The sequence below is a fragment of the Amblyraja radiata genome, chromosome 12 (genome assembly GCF_010909765.2).
Source record: "Amblyraja radiata isolate CabotCenter1 chromosome 12, sAmbRad1.1.pri, whole genome shotgun sequence".
Lineage (NCBI taxonomy): Eukaryota > Metazoa > Chordata > Chondrichthyes > Rajiformes > Rajidae > Amblyraja > Amblyraja radiata.
In genome coordinates this window covers 16303982-16322826 of record NC_045967.1, presented here as the reverse complement: position 1 = coordinate 16322826, position 18845 = coordinate 16303982, and the positions used below count along the sequence as shown (strand labels likewise).

The window sequence follows — 18845 nt, the reverse complement described above, 5'->3', positions numbered from 1 at the left end:
TAGAAACTAGTATTCCAAATCTATTAAATTTAATAACTCAATTTGGTCAGTTTTCAGGATATAGAATTAATTGGAATAAAAGTGAAATCATGCCAATAACAAAACTCAATTTACATACATTATAACAATCCCCTTTTAAAATAGTTAAAGATAAACTTAAATACTTAGGAATCTACGTAACTAAGACATATACCTCTTTATTTAAACTAAATTTTCCACCCTTACTGAATAAACTACACAAGAATATTACTGGAAAACACTTCCCATTTCAATGCTTGGTAGAATTAATGCTTTAAAAATGATCTTACCGCAACTACTGTACCTATTTCAATTAATCCCAATATATATCCCAAAACCTTTTTCAAAAAAGTCGATTCCATTGTTACAAGTTTTATTTGGGATTATAAGAATCATAGAATAAGTAAAAAACATTTATGTAAGTCAAAGATAAATGGAGGTTTGGCTTTGCCAAATTTCTTGTTTTATTTCTGGGCAGTCCATATTAAAAAACATGAATTTCTGGCTGGAAGAAATGGATCAACAACCAGATTGGTTAAGGATGGAAAAGGAAGACTGTTTACCTTTTGAAATTGGTCCGATTATATTTGCTCCCACAAAAAAACCTATAAGGAAAACCCCATAATACATAGTGGAATACGAATTTGGAAACAATTTTTTTTTTAAAGCTTTAAAATTGAATAATATACCACTATGCCTTCCCATTGTAAATAATCCTTTATTCAAGCCATCTTTATTCGATAAGGGTTTCACACAATGGAAAAATTATGGAATTAAAAAGATTGGACATCTTTATGGGGAAAGGCACTTTTCTTTCATTTCAAGAGTTACAACAGAATCATGGACTGCACTCAAATAATTTCTTCAGATATCTACAAATTAGAGATTATGTTAAATCTAATACACAAGTCTACAGGACTAGGGAACCAGAAATCCTTGATGAATGTTTGAACAAGCATCCTTACTGAAAAATTAATAGCTTATATTTATAACACCCTCCTAAACAACGAGGTACCACCGATGGAACCATATAGATACACATGGGAAAATGAATTAGGTCATCCTATAACGAAAGATATGTGGGACGAAAGTTTACAACATATACATCAATGCTCATTAAATGCCAGACATGCTTTAATACAATTTAAAGTCTTACATAGATTACACTACTCCAAAATAAAACTAAATAGAATCTTCCCACATATCTCTCCTATTTGTGATAAATGTCTACATCTAGAGGCTAATTTAACACACACGTTTGCAAATTGTACAAAAATTAAACATTTCTGGATTGATATTTTTGAAATAATTTCAGAAGTTATTAATACTAAACTGGATCCAGACTCAAAATTAATAATACCTGGAATATCAGAACAAAGTTTAACACTCACAACAAGCCAAAGAAATGTCCTCGACTACAGTATAATAACCGGGAAAAAATTAATATTAAAATTTTGGAAAGGCCCTGTAACCCCCACAATGAAAATGCGGATTGTGGAAATGTCGGAGTTGTCTTAATGGACAAACAAGAACTCTTTGTTAAAATATGGGCTCCATTCATTAATTATCTGAAGGGATAGACTGGTCCCGCACGAAAACCCAACTGAAACTTGAACTCAGGAGTAGATGAGAAGTTATACTTTATAATCTACGAACCTATCTCCAATGACGTATTATAAGTAATCCATTCCACCTATTCTGTTTTTTTGATATTTGTAACTTTTTTCTCTCTTTCGCTCTTTTTCTATCTATATAAAAAAAAACACTAGAAGCAGAAATAATCGACAATTGAAAATGTTAATAATGTATGACTGATGTGTATGAAAAGTTTTTTTACTATAATATGTAACTATATTTTATAATATGTCTACTTCTAATAAAAATATTATTTAAAAAAAAATAAAAAAAACATACAAACCTGTACGTCTTTGGAGTGTGGGAGGAAACCAGAACACCGAAAAAACCCACGTGGCGACGGGGAGAACATACAAACTCAATATAGACAGCACCCAGTCAGGATCGAACCCGGGTCTCTGGCGGTGTAAGGCAATAACTCTGCTGCTTCTTCACCGTGCTGCCCTGATAGAAGTATGTAAAATTATGAGCGACATAGATAGGGTAGATGGTTAGAACTTTTTACCCAAGCTGGAAAAATTAAGTACCAATGGGCATAGCCTCTCCATAAGGTGAGGGGCAAAGTTTAAACAAGATATGTGGGCAACTTTTTTTACACAGAGGGTGAGTGCCTGGAAAACGCTGCCAGGGTTGGTGGTTGTGGCTGATGCAATAGTGGCATTTAAGAGGCTTTTTTGATGGGCATATGGATTTGCAGGGAATGGAGGGATATGCATTATGCGCAGGTACATAAGAGCAGTGGCGGACCTACATTTTTGGGGCCCTGAAGCTTGAACTGTTATGGGGGCCACTTCGCAATCAGCAACGAGGTCTGGCTAACCACTGTTATCTTCTTCAATGGGGTTGTTATTAATTTCTGTCATAAATGTTAATAGTGTTTTAAATTATTTATAATTATATATTAAATATATTTAGAATGAAACATCCTTAATTTGAACATTTTTTCGTTTAAGGCTAGCCTACATGTTACTTTAATAACCTTTTAATTTTTATTTTAACAATTATTTTGTATTGAATTACACTATTAATATTATTATTTTTTAAAAATCTCTTCTCATACAGTAGACCCAACATTTTTAAGCAATGTGGACTAAGCATGATATTAACTTCCAGAAAAAAAGTTGGAAGTATTGGCTGGGGGGCTGGCTAGGACCCCAGCGGAGTCCAGGGGCAGCGCCCCGGTGGGCGTTCCGGGGTCAACGTCCCCTGAAGCTCCTGCATTTTCAATATATTGAAAATGATTCTCAAGCTTTCTGCTGGTAGTTTTCATAACAGAAACTTAGAATTTTTCTAGCACATAAGCAGCAAAATAACCTCCAAAAGATATTTCATGAAATAGCCAACAGGAGTAGGCCATTCGGCCCTTCGAGCCAGCACCGCCATTCACTGTGATCATGGCTGATCACAATCCGTACCCCATCCTACCTTCTTCCCATATCCCTTGACTCTGCTATCTTTAAGAGCTATATCTCTCTCTTGACAGCCTCCAGAGAATTGGCCTCCATTGCCTTCTGTAGCAGAGAATTCCACAGATTCACAACTCGCTGTGAAAAAATATTTCCTCATCTCTAAATGGCCCACCCTTATTCTTAAACTGTGGCCCCTGGTTCTGGACTCTCCCAGCATTGAAAACATGTTTCCTGCCTCTAGTGTGTCCAAACCCTTAATAATCTTATGTTTCAATAAATGGCCTCATACAGCTAAAAAAAATCTTGACAAAAAATATGTTACCTGAAATGTCTCTTTGCCTAGCACTGAGATGAGAAAAAAACGTTTTCACCCAGAGTTGTGAATTTATGGAATTCTCTGCCACAGAAGGCAGTGGTCTCGTCTCCTCCTCAGCACCTCGGTCTCCATTCCTGACCTCTGACACCCACTTCTCCTCACCTCACCTACGCTCACTTCCCCTCACCTACACACCTACACCTCGACTAAACCCCTCGCCTTACTAAACCCCTCACCTCGATGATACCTCACTACCAAACTTCTCACACCTAAACCTCACCTCGACTAAACCGTACCTCACTAAACCTCGCCCCTCAAATAAATCTCACAACTCACCTGACACCTTAACCCCTACCTCAATTTAACTAAACCTCCCACCTCACGACTAAACTCCACCACACCTAATCCGTGCCTCCCTCCCGCTTCCGCTATTTATGGCCCCCGCGCTGTTGGCGGCGCCTTGCGTGATTGGAACGGCTCCAACCAGGGGGGGGGGCAGCACAGGCGCATTGGCTGAGTGAGCCGATGGGAGGGGCGCACGCGCGTTGAAGTCAAGCCCGAGACCCGCCCACGGCGGCCACAGCCCATCCCCGCCGGAGCGGGAGAGAGGCGGCGATTAGTCGATGTGGGAATTATGTGAGAGGTGGGAGGTTTAGTCGAGGCGAGGTTTTTGGTCTGTATGTGTGTTTTGTTATGTCAATAAATGTTGAGTTAAAAAAGTGTGAGGCGAAGTTTAGTCGAGACGAGGGGTTTAGTTGAGGTAAAAAATCGGATTAATTTCTAGGAAACAAATAGAAAACAAAACAGGCAGATGGTTAGACAATGGCCAGAGATGAAAAAAAGTTTCATCATGAGGTAAAGTATGAAACAATGATCTGGTCTTGCCTGTAAAGGTAGAACCTAAAGATTTTAAAGTACTATTTGAAAGCATAGGTAATGTCTAATGAGCTGACATGCAATGTCCAAAGCTGTTTGTTCTTTTTCATGCCAATCAAAATGGCAGAAATATTCACCACGCCTCCCACAACATGTTTGAGAGGGTAATTTTTTATTATAATACTGCTTGTCTTTTTTTGTACTTTGTACCATTTATATTTTTATTTTATCAATGCAACTAAATTGCCTGAGGAATATTCAGTAGATATACGGGGATAAGAAAAGATAAACAGAAAAATGTTCATTTTAATCACTGGATTAATATCTAGACATACCTTGTTTGCACTGGTGACCTCTTAAAAATCTTGTTATTGAATGTTGTTGACCCAATTTTTCCAGAGTGCAGTTTTGAAACAGCATAATGCAGCTTTGGGGTGTACTAAATGCACCATTTAAGACTTCCTCCCTTGAGGTAGAATATCTGAATCTTTTGTGAAAACAGCTTTGAAATTCAATTCCATGTGTCACCCGATTGGATTAAACTTGGTGTGGAATTTTGTTTATTCTTCCATTCAGACAATTGTGCTCTTTGTCAATTGAAGTTGCCTATATTGTGAAGCATGATCCTAGCTTGTTGAATTTTATTCAGTGCTTCAGTCTCAAGAATATTTTGCTTCCTTTCAATTCTGTGATGATTAATATATGGGATCTGCAAACTCTAATCCAGATGGGCAGGTATCAGAATCACATAAAACCAAGTTGGTTGGTTGTTTTGTATTTGTGCTCTTTTTTTTGCCATTTACCATTGGCTTGCATGTGTTCTTACAGGATATGCTCTGTGTCTGGAGCTTTCTCAGAATTTTCTCCCAGGTTTATGACCCAATGATTCCTTGGTGGTGACATTTCTACAAGGAAGCCTTAGTTTAGTTATAGTTTGGAGAGAGAAGTAACACTGGCCCTTCGGCTCACCATGCCAACCATCGATCAGCTGTTCACACTAGTTCACCTGTTCATACTAGTTCTATGTTACCCCACTTTATCATCCACTCCCTATACATTAGAGGAAATTTACAGAGACTAATTAACCTGCAAAACCCCACGTTTTGGGGTGTGGGAGGAAATGGGCGTAACCAAAGGAAACCCATGCAGTCAAAGGCAGAATATCCAAACCCCACGCAGAAGTCAGCACCCAGGGTCGGGATCAAATCCGAGTCTCTGGCATTGAGAGACAGTAGCTCTACCAGATGCTGCCCTTAAGGCTGGCTTTGAGGCTTGTTTTCACCTTCCTGAAGATATCCTTTAGCTCAAGAGAGCTTGTTGTCAATTGCTTATTTTGGGAGTTTTGCGTCAGTTCTGAAGACAAAGTGACTTTACATCTCAGCTAGTTAAACAATCAGAATCTTGAGGCTGGAGTTGGTGGCCTGGAAGAGGGTAATGTAATTGATTCACCTGACCTCCCATCGGATTTGGAAGATTTTCGAAACTGAATTTGTGCTTTGATGTGTCTGGACATCTCTGCCGAGAGGGGAGCAATCATTGCTGCTTGTGGATCATGAGCTTGGAGGTGATTTTTGGTCTTGCCATTCAAGCTCTGCTAATGCACTGCAGTGGATGCCGAGGTCCAACAGAAGCATCATATCCTAAAGAAGACATGGTGAATGGAACAAGTGCAACAGATCGAGCCACCAACATCCATGCAACAGATAATCATCCCTGCACAGATTCATTTGTACAGTTATATGTCTTTGCTGATATAGCTATCGGTGACATCCTTGTTGACCAGGGCCTCGTCAAAGTGATGATTAATTGGAGAGGGAAGCAGTATTGTGTGGTGGGGAGGTTAGTATAAAGCCCATTCCCTTTTACATTTTGCTGAAGGAATCGGGGATGATTTTTGAGCTCTATACAAGATCAAGCTATCTACATGCTTTATCTCATTGACTAAGGTGGTGTAAGCTTGATTCTGAAGTGGTGGTGATAAGGCTGAACAGTTTCACACCAGCAGAGAGCTTGTTGTGAGATGAGCTTCAAGTATTGCAAAGAGGAAGAATGAGAAGAGGGTTAATTCAATGACAGTCTTGTGCTGAGATTGGTTTGGTGATGGAACATGACCGATGTCCCAATGTCCCAAAGCTTATCCCCCGAGGAAAACTGTAGAAAGACAGCAAAGGAGAAAGGAAAACTAATTCCAGTGGAGTTCTCCTCCAACCATAATGCTGAAAACACAGCATTATCATAACCAGCACCTTTTGTCAAGAGAAACAAGTATACGGTCTTGTGATCCACTGTTTGGCAGCTAATGCTCTTTGAGTACATGGGCATGTCTTGTGCCATGGTGGATGCCAGTGACAGCAAAACCAACCACTGTCAGATCCACGCTGTCGCCTCCATTCATCTGACCCCGACATAATGAAATGCTGCAACTGGAAAATCAATATCAAAGTGCTCACCAAAACCATTGTGGTCAATCCACATCTTATGGCTGAAGTGATGGCTTCCAGCCAAAGGCAGGAGTATAATTAGCACCTGTAAATGTGCTCTCTACCACAATGCCCAAAGGTGAGCTCGATAGCTAATAAATCGTAAGCATTCTTTGGGTTAGAGGAAAAGACTCTGAGAAAAGCAGATCTACCATCATCTGAGGCTAAGGTCCAAATAAACTATGGCCTAAGGAGGCAGGTGGAAAGAGTGTAAGAGATCCAGTAACCAACAGTAATGAAAGCAGGTAGACAAAGTTGGAGAAACTCAGCGGGTGAGACAACATCTATGGAGCGATGGAATGGCTTCGCTCCATAGTTACTGCCTCACCCGCTGAGTTTCTCCAGCTTTTTGTCTACCTTCAATTTTTCCAGCATCTACAGTTCTTTCTTAAATGTAATGAAAGCAGGGATTCATCACTGCTATTAAGCTTTGTGTGCCAAACATGTAATGAAGAGTCAAGAGTCAATGCCGTAAAAAGGCAGCCACTAGGATGCATATCGTTCTCAAATTTGGCACTTCCTGGCAATTAATTACCATTTATACGTAAATCACAATGTGATACAAGTTAGTGACCATGAGAGAATGAACGTTTTTAAATAATTGATGAGCTGTGCCTTAACTAATTTTTTTTTAAACTGCAGATGATAATCTGCAAATATAAAATATAACCAGGAAATGTTATAAATGACCAGGGGGTCAAGCAGCATCCCTGGAAAGAGAAACAAGAGTTAATATTTCAGGTCAAGAATTATTCTTTGAGCCTTCTTTCACACATGTTATCTGACTTTCAGATTGGTTCCAGCAATTTTGTTTTTATTTCTGCCATATGCATTGTGTTGCGTGAATGCTTTGCATAAGCTTCTTACCTAAGCTTTTAACTAAGTGAATGTTTATCCAACTCTGCATGGATTGTCAGTGGATTGACATTTATGTGGAGACGAAGAATCCTTTATTTACATTTTATAACTAGCCTTTTCAAGAGATTCATAGGCATCTCCTAGGAAGGTACTAGACAAATTGCTAAACTGATATTCATTTGGCTAAACACCAATGCATTTAAAGCCTTTTGAATGTCTTCTCAGTCTTGGATTTTGTTAACCTGAGGAGTTTATAATTCATATTTGCATGTTGTGTACTTGCACCCAATTCTACATTGATATTTCAACTAAGGATGATTTGCAGCCTGGCAGTCAATTGATCTAATTTAAAGCCTACTATCTTCACCCCACCAAGGCGAGTGGTTTGGCATTATACTATGTGGAAGAAAGAGTAAGGTCCCCTCTGTTCTGAATAAACATAAACATTCTGCATGCGGTCAGACCATTTTATTCTTGGGCTCTTTCGCATATTTGTGTGTATGCTGTAGAATTGATTTATTTTTCGAATCTCATCTGGGTTTATAAACTTTTATGCTGAAAGAAAGATCATGCCATCATTACCTTGACGTCAGAAATGCCATGAACATCTTTTTTTTCCCGGGGGGGGAAAAGGAAGATGTGTGTTCATGTTCCCCAAAGACCAAACTAGGAACACAGATTTTTTTCCACATAAGAATGGCGAACCAGGGTCCAAGAGCACGATTTCAGAATGTTCAGGTGGGGAAATATAATAAACAATAATGGAGTGTAGTTACGGAATTCACAAGGCTGGAAGATTTGGGCAGGCACAATTTTTGTCAACCTTTTGCGCATGCATGGAATTTACTGAGTACAATTCTTATGAATTGTACTAATATATGGACACCTGGGTGTTTGTGTATGTGTATGTATTGTGACGAGTGCTGATTATGACAAATATATTTTTTAAAGCAGATACGATGCTAGCCTTTATAGATAGACTCATAGAATGGTTATGTTGAATCTATAAAAGGTTGGTTTAACTTCAAGTGAATTGTGTGATTCTGAAGAGTCGGGCGTGTTTAATTATAATATGTACCAGGGTCGGAACAATTAAATTCTTGCTTGCTGCAGTTTTACAGTCGCATTAAACGCAACAACAGCACAATTAAACAACAATTATCAGTTACACTTCGTAAATCAGACCATAATAGTGCAAGCCAAATGAAATTGTGCAACCTTATTCAAAGTCCATGGTAGGATTGTATTTAGGGTTGTGCAGGGTGGTTCAAGAGTGTGATGGTTGATAGGAAGAAGTTGTTCTTTAACTTAACTTGGGCCAATGGAGAATGCAAATTATTGGATTGTTCTTGCAGGGGGAAAGCATAGACTTGACGGGTCAAATGGCTGCTTTCCGTGCTGTAATCGTTCTAAGGTTCATTCAGTAGACAAAAATAGCAAGTAAATCCAATACAAGTAGGTTTGCAGTTTAGCTTTATACAGAAATAGTATCATTAATGTCATTAATTTAGTTGAAATTAATGTTTTCTCTAGGCGACATTCTTCCTTTAATATCAATCTGATTTATAGGACCAAGAAGCAGTCAAGCAGGCCAGGAATTATCTCGAATTTACAGAAGACTCTGTACAAGTACCGAGGAACCTTGTAGGTAAGACTATCATTTATAAAACAAATATTCATTTATTAAGCTTGTATAATCTGATTTGGTGGCTCCTAATATCTATGCAATACATTCCTTTCCAGGAAAGGTAATAGGCAAAAATGGAAAGCTCATACAAGAAATTGTCGACAAATCTGGAGTTGTCCGAGTGAGAATTGAAGGAGATGGCGATAAGAAGATTCCACGGGAAGAGGTATGTTGTGCTATGTTCAATGCCTAATAACACTGCAGCATGTTATTGAGAAAAAATATATCCAAAGTATGTATGATACCCTAGTTCAAATACACTGTGGAATCTGTCCCCTCCAGCAATGAGACAGCAGATATTATTTCCTCAAGGTCCAATACAATTGAAGACTGCTTTTCCCAGTGGTTCAGTATCAAGGACTTCAATGTTGCCCTCTATCCCCAAAGTGGTAAACTAAGCCCATAATTTCTAATACATCAAATCACACTCTTTCCTGAAGAAAGAGGTTACGCCACTTTTTGCCTGCTATCTGCTGTCAGAACTGACATCTTTGTTTATTATTTCCAACATGGTGTTGCATTTGACCCAGGGAAGCTTCATTTACACCTGTGTCGTTACCACAACAATATTTTTAATTCCTGCCTTAGTTCATCCATGCTAATACCCTCATTTTTTATTTCGTTCTCTCCTGACTTGAAGCGGTGCTGGCTTGAAGGGCCGAATGGCCTCCTCCTGCACCTATTTTCTTTGACTTCACTCTTCTAATGCCTTTCTGGCTGAATCTCTGCATAGAGCTCAGAACTTTTATACAGTTCTGATAAATAGTCGTGATCCTAGAATGTTAACATTTTCTTCTGTTCAAATGCTGTATTTTCAGCATCCATTTTTGTGGTTTTATTTAACATTTTTCTCTCGTCATTGAAAACTCAGTTGCCCAGGTGCGAAAGATCTAAAGGAGCGGGAGTAAGGGAAATTGCCTTCAAACCTGCTCCAGTATTCAAATAGGTCATGGCCAATCTATAGTGTGGAAACAGACCCTTCGGCCCACCAATGCCAACCGGCAATTACCCTGTACATAAACACTATCCTACACACTAGGGACAAATATAATTTACGGAAACCAATTAACCTGTACATCTTTGGAGTGTCGGAAGAAACCCGAGCACCCAGAGAAAATCCAAGTGGTCACAGTAGAATGTAAAAATTCTGTACAGACTTCACCCGTGATCTGGATTAAACCTAGATCTCTGGCACTGGAACGGTGCTGGCCTTAATCTCGGCTATACTTTTCTAATAATACAACCCTGGACAAATCAAAAATGTTTTGTTTTTTGTCCTTGAATATATTCCATGATTCATCTTCCACAGCTCACTGAAATATATAATTTCAAAGATTTACAGCCCCCCTTGTCTCTTTCTCAAGTAAATTACCCCTTTGAAACTCTGTCCCCATGTTATGAAGGAAAACACCCTCTCAGCATCTCTCGTGGCAAGCCCTTCAGAACACATTTCCTCAGTGTCTTCTTGTCCTTCTGAACTCCAGTCCAGTGTCAATTTGATCTTTCCTCAACACAGCCAATTAATTGCAGGATCCAACCGAGTTAAAATGTTTCACTAAGACTATTCTTCCAAATGGCCTAAATCACTCTGTAGACTTTGGAAATCCTCTTCATTATCCACAACACCCCCTATCTTGGTATCATAGAAACATAGAAAGTAGGTGCGAGAGTAGACCACCAGGTCCGTCGAGCCCGCACCGCCATTCGCTCATGGCTGAACACTAAACAGACACACTTACCCACAAACAGTAGACACAAGACACAGAACACAAGACACTACCCTCCCCTTTATACCGCTATCACCCCTCTCCACCCCAAGAACCGCGTGATCTCCTGGGGGAGGCAAAAAACCGGATAAAAACCCAGGTCCAATTCGGGGGAAAAAATCCGGGAAATTCCTCTCCGACCCCAAACCAGGCGATCGACACTTGTCCAGGAGATCACTCAGGTCTTACTATACTAACCATACCTAGGTCCATATCCCTGCCCTCTCCCCGTAGCCCCTTATCCCCTTGGCAGCTAAAAAAACATCTATTTTAGACTTAAATATATTTAACGTTTCTGCTTCCACTGCTCCCTGGGGCAGTGAATTCCATAAATTAACCACCCTCTTGGTGAAGAAGTTCTTCCTCATCTCAGTTTTAAAAGAGCCCCCCCTTATTCTGCAACTATGTCCCCTAGTTCTAGTTTCCCCGATCATTGGGAACATCCTCGGTGCATCCACCCGATCAAGGCCCCTCACGATCTTATATGTTTCAATGAGATCGCCTCTCATTCTCCTAAACTCCAAAGAGTAGAGCTCCAGCTTACTTAACCTTTCCTCATATGTCAATCCCCTCATTGCAGGAATTAATCTTGTAAACCTTCGCTGCACTGCCTCCAGGGCTAGTACATCCTTCCTTAAGTATGGACCCCAGAACTGTACACAGTATTCCAAATGTGGTCTCACTAATACTGTGTACAGCTGCAGCAAGACCTCCGTGTTTTTATACTCAATCCCCCTAGCAATAAAGGCCAAAACTCCATTGGCCTTCCTGATTGCTTGCTGCACCTGCATACTGACTTTTAGTGATTCATGTACTAATACCCCTAGATCCCTTTGCGTTGCATTACAACGCAGCTCCTCCTCATTTAGAAAATAACTTGCCCTATCATTTTTTTCCCAAAGTGAATGACTTCACATTTATTAGTATTAAATTTCATCTGCCAAGTTGTTGCCCACTCACCTAGCTTATCTATATCCATTTGCAGACTCTTCCTATCCTCCTCATCCCCAACTTTTCCTCCCATTTTTGTATCGTCCGCAAATTTTGATATATTACACTTGGTTCCCTCCTCCAAATCATTTATATAAATTGTGAACAACTGGGGTCCCAGCACCGACCCTTGCGGAACCCCGCTAGTTACCGGTTGCCATCCCAAGTATGAACCATTTATCCCCACTCTCTGCTTCCTATTTGTCAGCCAATCCTCTACCCATGCTAATATATTACCCCCAATCCCATAATTTTTTATTTTTAGCAATAGTCTCTTATGTGGCACCTTGTCAAAAGCCTTTTGGAAGTCCAAGTATACCACATCCACCGGTTCCCCTTTATCCACCCGGGTTGTTACTTCCTCAAAGAATTCGAGCAGATTCGTTAAACAGGATTTCCCCTTCACAAAACCATGCTGGTTCTGTCCGATGAAGTCATGTTTATCCAAGTGCCCCGTTAGTGTTTCTTTAATAATTGTCTCTAACATTTTACCCACCACCGATGTTAGACTAACCGGTCTATAGTTACCCGCCTTCTGTCTACTTCCTTTTTTAAATATAGGTGTTACATTGGCCATTTTCCAATCCACTGGGACCGTTCCTGCCTCCAGGGAGTTTTGGAAAATTATCACCAATGCATCCACAATCCCCACCGCTATCTCCCTCAAGACCCTTGGATGTAATCCATCAGGCCCAGGGGATTTATCCTCCTTCAGTCTCATTAATTTCCCTAATACCACCTCCTTGGTGATCTTAATAGTATTTAGCTCCTCCATTCCTACCGCCCCCTGTTTATCCAGCGTTGGAATATTTTTTGTGTCTTCTATGGTGAAGACTGATACAAAATACTCGTTTAATGCCTTTGCCATTTCCATGTTCCCCACCAACAACTCTCCAGTCTCACCCTCCAATGGACCAACGTTCACCTTAGCCACCCTTTTTCTTTTTATATAGCTATAAAAACTCTTACTATTAGTTTTTATGTTGTTCGCTAAATTCCTTTCATAGTCTATTTTCCCCGTCTTAATTAATCTCATAGTTATTTTTTGCTGACCTTTAAATGCTTCCCAATCCTCTACCCTCCCACTATCTCTGGCTACCTTATATGCCCTTGCCTTCAGCCGAATACTATCCTTTATAGTTTTACTGAGCCATGGCTGACTGTTCTTACCCTTACCCCTTTTTTTCTTCATAGGAATAAATTTTTCTTGAAGGTTATACAGTAGATCCTTAAACGTACACCACTGCTCATGTACCGTCTTATTCTTGAGTCTGCTATCCCAGTCAACTTTGATCAGCTCAGTCCTCATACCTTCATAATCCCCCTTATTTAGACTAAGCACCCTAGCCTGAGTTTCAACCTGCTCCCCTTCTATTTGAATATGGAATTCGACCATATTGTGGTCACTTGTTCCCAACGAGTCCCTAACTATGACATTTTTAATCAATCCTGCTTCATTACACAGGACCAGATCCAAGATTGCCTCCCCCCTTGTCGGTTCTGTGACATACTGTTCTAGGAACCCGTCTCTAATACATTCTATAAACTCTTCCTCTAGTCTACCCTGCCCAGTTTGGTTTGCCCAATTAATATGAAAATTGAAGTCCCCCATGATTACAGCAGTTCCCTTTTTACATGCGTCAACTATTTGCAGATTTATGTTCTGACTAACAGCGTCACAGCTATTTGGAGGTCTATAAATTACACCCACTAGTGTTTTTTTCCCCTTGTTATTCTCTATCTGTACCCAAGCTGTTTCACTATCCTGATCCTTCAACGCAATATCCTTCCTCTCTATTGCCGTTATTCCCTCCCTTATTAAAAGGGCCACCCCTCCTCCCTTTCTTTCCTGTCTATCTTTTCTAATTGTCGAGTACCCCTCTATATTTAACTCCCAGTCCTGATCCCCTTGCAGCCATGTCTCCGTAATGGCCACGATATCATAACCATATATACTTAATTGCACCGTTAATTCATTTATCTTATTTCGAATACTCCGTGCATTTAGATAAAGCACTTTCAGATGATTTTTACTACCCTTCCTTTCCGTTTTTGCCCCTTTTACATCTAGAGCTTTATCTTCACACATTCTGGATCCTCCTGTCACATTTTGATTTTCCGCTTCCCTAGCCTCCCTAGATGAGCCCTCCAATCTATCCTTCCAAAGCACTGCTGCAATATCTTCCCTGACTAGCAATGCAACACCACCACCTCTTGCCCCTCCAATTCTATCACACCTGAAGCAACGAAATCCTGGAATATTTAGTTTCCAATCACAGCCCTCCTGCAACCATGTTTCACTGATCGCCACAACATCATACTTCCATGTGTCTATCCAGACTCTAAGCCCATCCACCTTTCTTACAATGCTCCTAGCATTAAAATATGCACATTTAAGAAACCCCCCGTCTCTTCTTCTCTGTTTATTTCCTTTTTTTTCTTTTTCCTCTTGTGTCCGAGTGCTTCCCTTTTCTGCTTCCTGCCTCCCATTTGGTCTACTAGCTTTCTCTATTTGAGTCCCTCGCCCCAACCATTCTAGTTTAAAGTCTCCCCAGTGACCTTTGCAAATTTCCCCGCCAGGATGTTGGTCCCCCTCGGGTTCAAGTGCAACCCATCCTCTCTGTACAGGTCCCACCTTCCCCAAAAGAAGTCCCAATGATCCAGAAACTTGAATCCCTGCCCTCTGCACCAGTCTTTCAGCCACGCATTTATCCTCCACCTCGCTCCATTCTTACTCTCACTGTCGCGTGGTACAGGCAGTAATCCTGAGATTGCTACCTTTTTGGTCCTTTTCCTTAACTCTCCTCCCAACACCCTAAATCCTCCCTTCAAGACCTCTTCACTTTTTCTACCTATGTCATTTGTACCAATATGTACCACGACCTCAGGCTCCTCTCCCTCTGATTTCAGGATATCTTGGATGCGTTGCGACACGTCCGAGACCTTGGCACCAGGGAGGCAGACCACCATCCTGGTCTCCCGACTGCGTCCACAGAAACGCCTATCCGACCCCCTAACAATAGAGTCCCCAATTACTATTGCCCTCTTCTTTTTTTCCCTACCTTTCGGAGCAACAGGGCCGGTCTCTGTGCTGGAGGCCCGTCCGCTGTTGCTACTCCCGGGCAGGCTGTCATCCTCATCCGTACTCAAACAGGAGTACTTATTTGCAAGGTGTACCGACATTGGAGTACTCCCTCGTTCCTGCCTCTGCCCCTTGCCCTTCCTTAGCGTGACCCATATGTCTCTCTCCTGTGGTTTTGGAGTGACCACCTCCCTATAACTCCCCTCTATGACCTCGTCACTCTCCCTGACAAGACAGAGGTCATCGAGCTGCTGCTCCAGGAACCTAATACGGTCCCTTAGGAGCCCCATCTCTCTGCACCTGGTGCAGATGTGGACGTCTGGAGGGCCATCCGACACCATGACCTCCCACATCTGACATCCAGAACAGTACACTGCTCTGACTGTCATTCTCTCACCTTACCCTGGATCCGATACCAGTACAATACAATAGAAACTGCTGGGAGAAATCAGCAGGTATCTGACTCACAACAACTGCTCCCTCTTGCCCTTTAAACTGTACCTTTATTATATAAACAAAAAGCACTGTACCTTTAGCCCACTGTACCCTTAGCCCACTGTACCCTTAGCCCACTGTACCTTTACTAAAGCACTGAACCTTTAACCATAAAGCATAAATGCTAACCTGAGGTTGCACCCAATCAGCTGCTTCCTCTAGTCTGCTTCCACCAATCAGCGGCTTCCCCAGAAACCCTCCCTATGGAGTGTGGAACGTTACGGGATTTGGTAAGCCCTGACCCTCCTCCGCTGTCTCCAACGGTCCCGGGCCTCTGTGAAAACAAGCCCCGTGCCCGATTTAAGTACTCACCGCCCTGACCCTCCTCCGCTGTCTCCAACGGTCCCGGGCCTCTGTGAAAACAAGCCCCGTGCCCGATTTAAGTACTCACCGCCCTGACCCTCCTCCGCTGTCTCCAACGGTCCCGGGCCTCTGTGAAAACAAGCCCCGTGCCCGATTTAAGTACTCACCGCCCTGACCCTCCTCCGCTGTCTCCAACGGTCCCGGGCCTCTGTGAAAACAAGCCCCGTGCCCGATTTAAGTACTCACCGCCCTGACCCTCCTCCGCTGTCTCCAACGGTCCCGGGCCTCTGTGAAAACAAGCCCCGTGCCCGATTTAAGTACTCACCGCCCTGACCCTCCTCCGCTGTCTCCAACGGTCCCGGGCCTCTGTGAAAACAAGCCCCGTGCCCGATTTAAGTACTCACCGCCCTGACCCTCCTCCGCTGTCTCCAACGGTCCCGGGCCTCTCATCTGCATACTTACTAATCCAATTTACCACACCTTCATCCAGATCATTGATGTACATGACAAACAACAAAGGACCCAACACAGATCCCTGAGGTAGCCCACTAGTGTCCTGCCTCCAACCCGACAAACAGCCACCCACCATTACCCTCTGGCGTCTCCCATTCAGCCACTGTTGAATCCATCTTGCTACTCCTGCATTTATACCCAACAGTTGAACCTTCTTAACCAACCTTCCATGAGGAACCTTGTCAAAGGCCTTACTAAAGACAACATCCACTGCTTTACGTCACTACACCTAAAGGTGTATGTGACCAAATAAATTTGAACTTGAACTTACCCTCGTTAATTTCCCTAGTAACCTCTTCAAAAAATTCAAGAAGATTAGTCAAACATGACCTTCCAGGCACAAATCCATGTTGACTGTTCCTAATCAGACCCTGTTTATCCAGATGCTTATATATTATCTCTAAGTATCTTTTCCATTAATTTGCCCACCACTCAAGTCAAACTAACAGGTCTATAATTGCTAGGTTTACTCTTAGAACCCTTTTTAAACAATGGAACAACATGCGCAGTACGCCAATCCTCGGGAACTATTCCCGTTTCTAATGACATTTGAAATATTTCTGTCATAGCCCCGGCTATTTCTACACTAACTTCCCTCAATGTCCTAGGGAATATCCTGTCAGGACCTGGAGACTTATCCACTTTTATATTTTTCAAAAGTGTCAGTACTTCTTTTACTTTGAAACTCATAGTATCCATAGCTACTCTACTAGTTTCCCTTACCTCATATAATTCAATATCCTTCTCCTTGGTGAATACCGAAGAAAATAAATTGTTCAATATCTTCCCCATCTCTTTTGGCTCTGCAGATAGCTGCCCACTCTGTCTCTCCAATGGACCAATTTTATCCCTCGTTATCCTTTTGCTATTAATATAGCTGTAGAAACCCTTTGGATTTACTTTCACCTTACTTGCCAAAGCAACCTCATATCTTCTTTTAGCTTTTCTAATTTCTTTCTTAAGATTCTTTTTACATTCCTTATACTCCTCAAGCACCTCATTTACTTCATGCTGAATATAATTATTGTAGATCTCCCTCTTTTTCCGAACAAGATGTCCAATTTCCCTTGAAAGCCAGGGCTCTTTCCAATTTTTACTTTCCTTTCAACCGAACAGGAACATAAAGATTCTGTACTCTTAAAATTTCCCCTTTAAATGTCCTCCATTTCTCTTCTACATCCTTCCCATAAAACAAAATGTCCCAGTTCACTCCTTTTAAATCATTTTGCATCTCCTCAAAGTTAGCCTTTCTCCAATCAAAAATCTCAACCCTAGGTCCAGTTCTGACCCTCTCCATAATTATATTGAAACTAATGGTATTGTGATCACTGGACCCGAAGTGCTCCCCAACGCATACCTCCGCCACCTGTCCCGTCTCATTTCCTAACAGGACGTCCAGCACTGCCCCTCCTCTAGTAGGTACCTCTATGTATTGCTGCAAAAAACTATCCTGCACACATTTTACAAACTCCAAACCATCCAGCCCATTTACAGAATGTGTTTCCCAGTCTATGTGTGGAAAGTTGAAATCTCCCACAATCACTACCTTGTGCTTACTACTAATATCTGCTATCTCCTTACATATTTGCTCTTCCAATTCTCGATCCCCATTTGGCGGTCTATAATACACCCCTATAAGTGTTGCTACACCTTTCCCACTTCTCAGTTCCACCCAAATAGCCTCCCTAGATGAGCCCTCCAATCTATCCTGCCAAAGCACTGCTGTAATATCTTCCCTGACTAGCAATGCAACACCTCCACCTCTTGCCCCTCCAATTCTATCACACCTGAAGCAACGAAATCCTGGAATATTTAGTTTCCAATCACAGCCCTCCTGCAACCATGTTTCACTGATCGCCACAACATCATACTTCCAGGTGTCTATCCAGACTCTAAGCTCATCCACCTTTCTTACAATGCTCCTAGCATTAAAATATGCACATTTAAGAAACTCTTATTCTCTGTTTATTTCCTTTTTCTTCTTTCTCTTCTTGTGTCCGAGTGCTTCCCTTTTCTGCTTCCTGCCTCCCATTCTGTCTACTAGCTTTCTCTATTTGAGTCCCTCGCCCCAACCATTCTAGTTTAAAGTCTCCCCAGTAGCCTTTACAAATTTCCCCGCCAGGATATTGGTCCCCCTCGGGTTCAAGTGCAACCCATCCTTTCTGTACAGGTCCCACCTTCCCCAAAAGAAGTCCCAATGATCCAGAAACTTGAATCCCTGCCCTCTGCACCAGTCTTTCAGCCACGCATTTATCCTCCACCTCGCTCCATTCCTACTCTCACTGTCGCGTGGCACAGGCAGTAATCCTGAGATTGTTACTTTTTTGGTCCTTTTCCTTAACTCTCCTCCCAACTCCCTAAATCCTCCCTTAAGGACCTCTTCCCTTTTTTTACCTATGTCATTGGTACCTATATGT

The 18845-nt window shown here is 41.7% G+C and overlaps 1 protein-coding gene across 5 annotated transcripts in view; it reads left to right on the top strand.

The window, feature by feature from the left end:
* fmr1 (FMRP translational regulator 1) overlaps nucleotides 1-18845 on the top strand; it is a 69339-nt gene that overhangs the window by 38325 nt on the left and 12169 nt on the right. For all 5 annotated transcript variants that reach the window (XM_033030288.1, XM_033030290.1, XM_033030291.1 and 2 more), the window contains exons 9-10: nucleotides 9162-9240; nucleotides 9336-9445. In XM_033030288.1, coding sequence (XP_032886179.1) covers nucleotides 9162-9240; nucleotides 9336-9445 — 189 coding nt within the window. The remainder of the gene's footprint in view (nucleotides 1-9161; nucleotides 9241-9335; nucleotides 9446-18845) is intronic.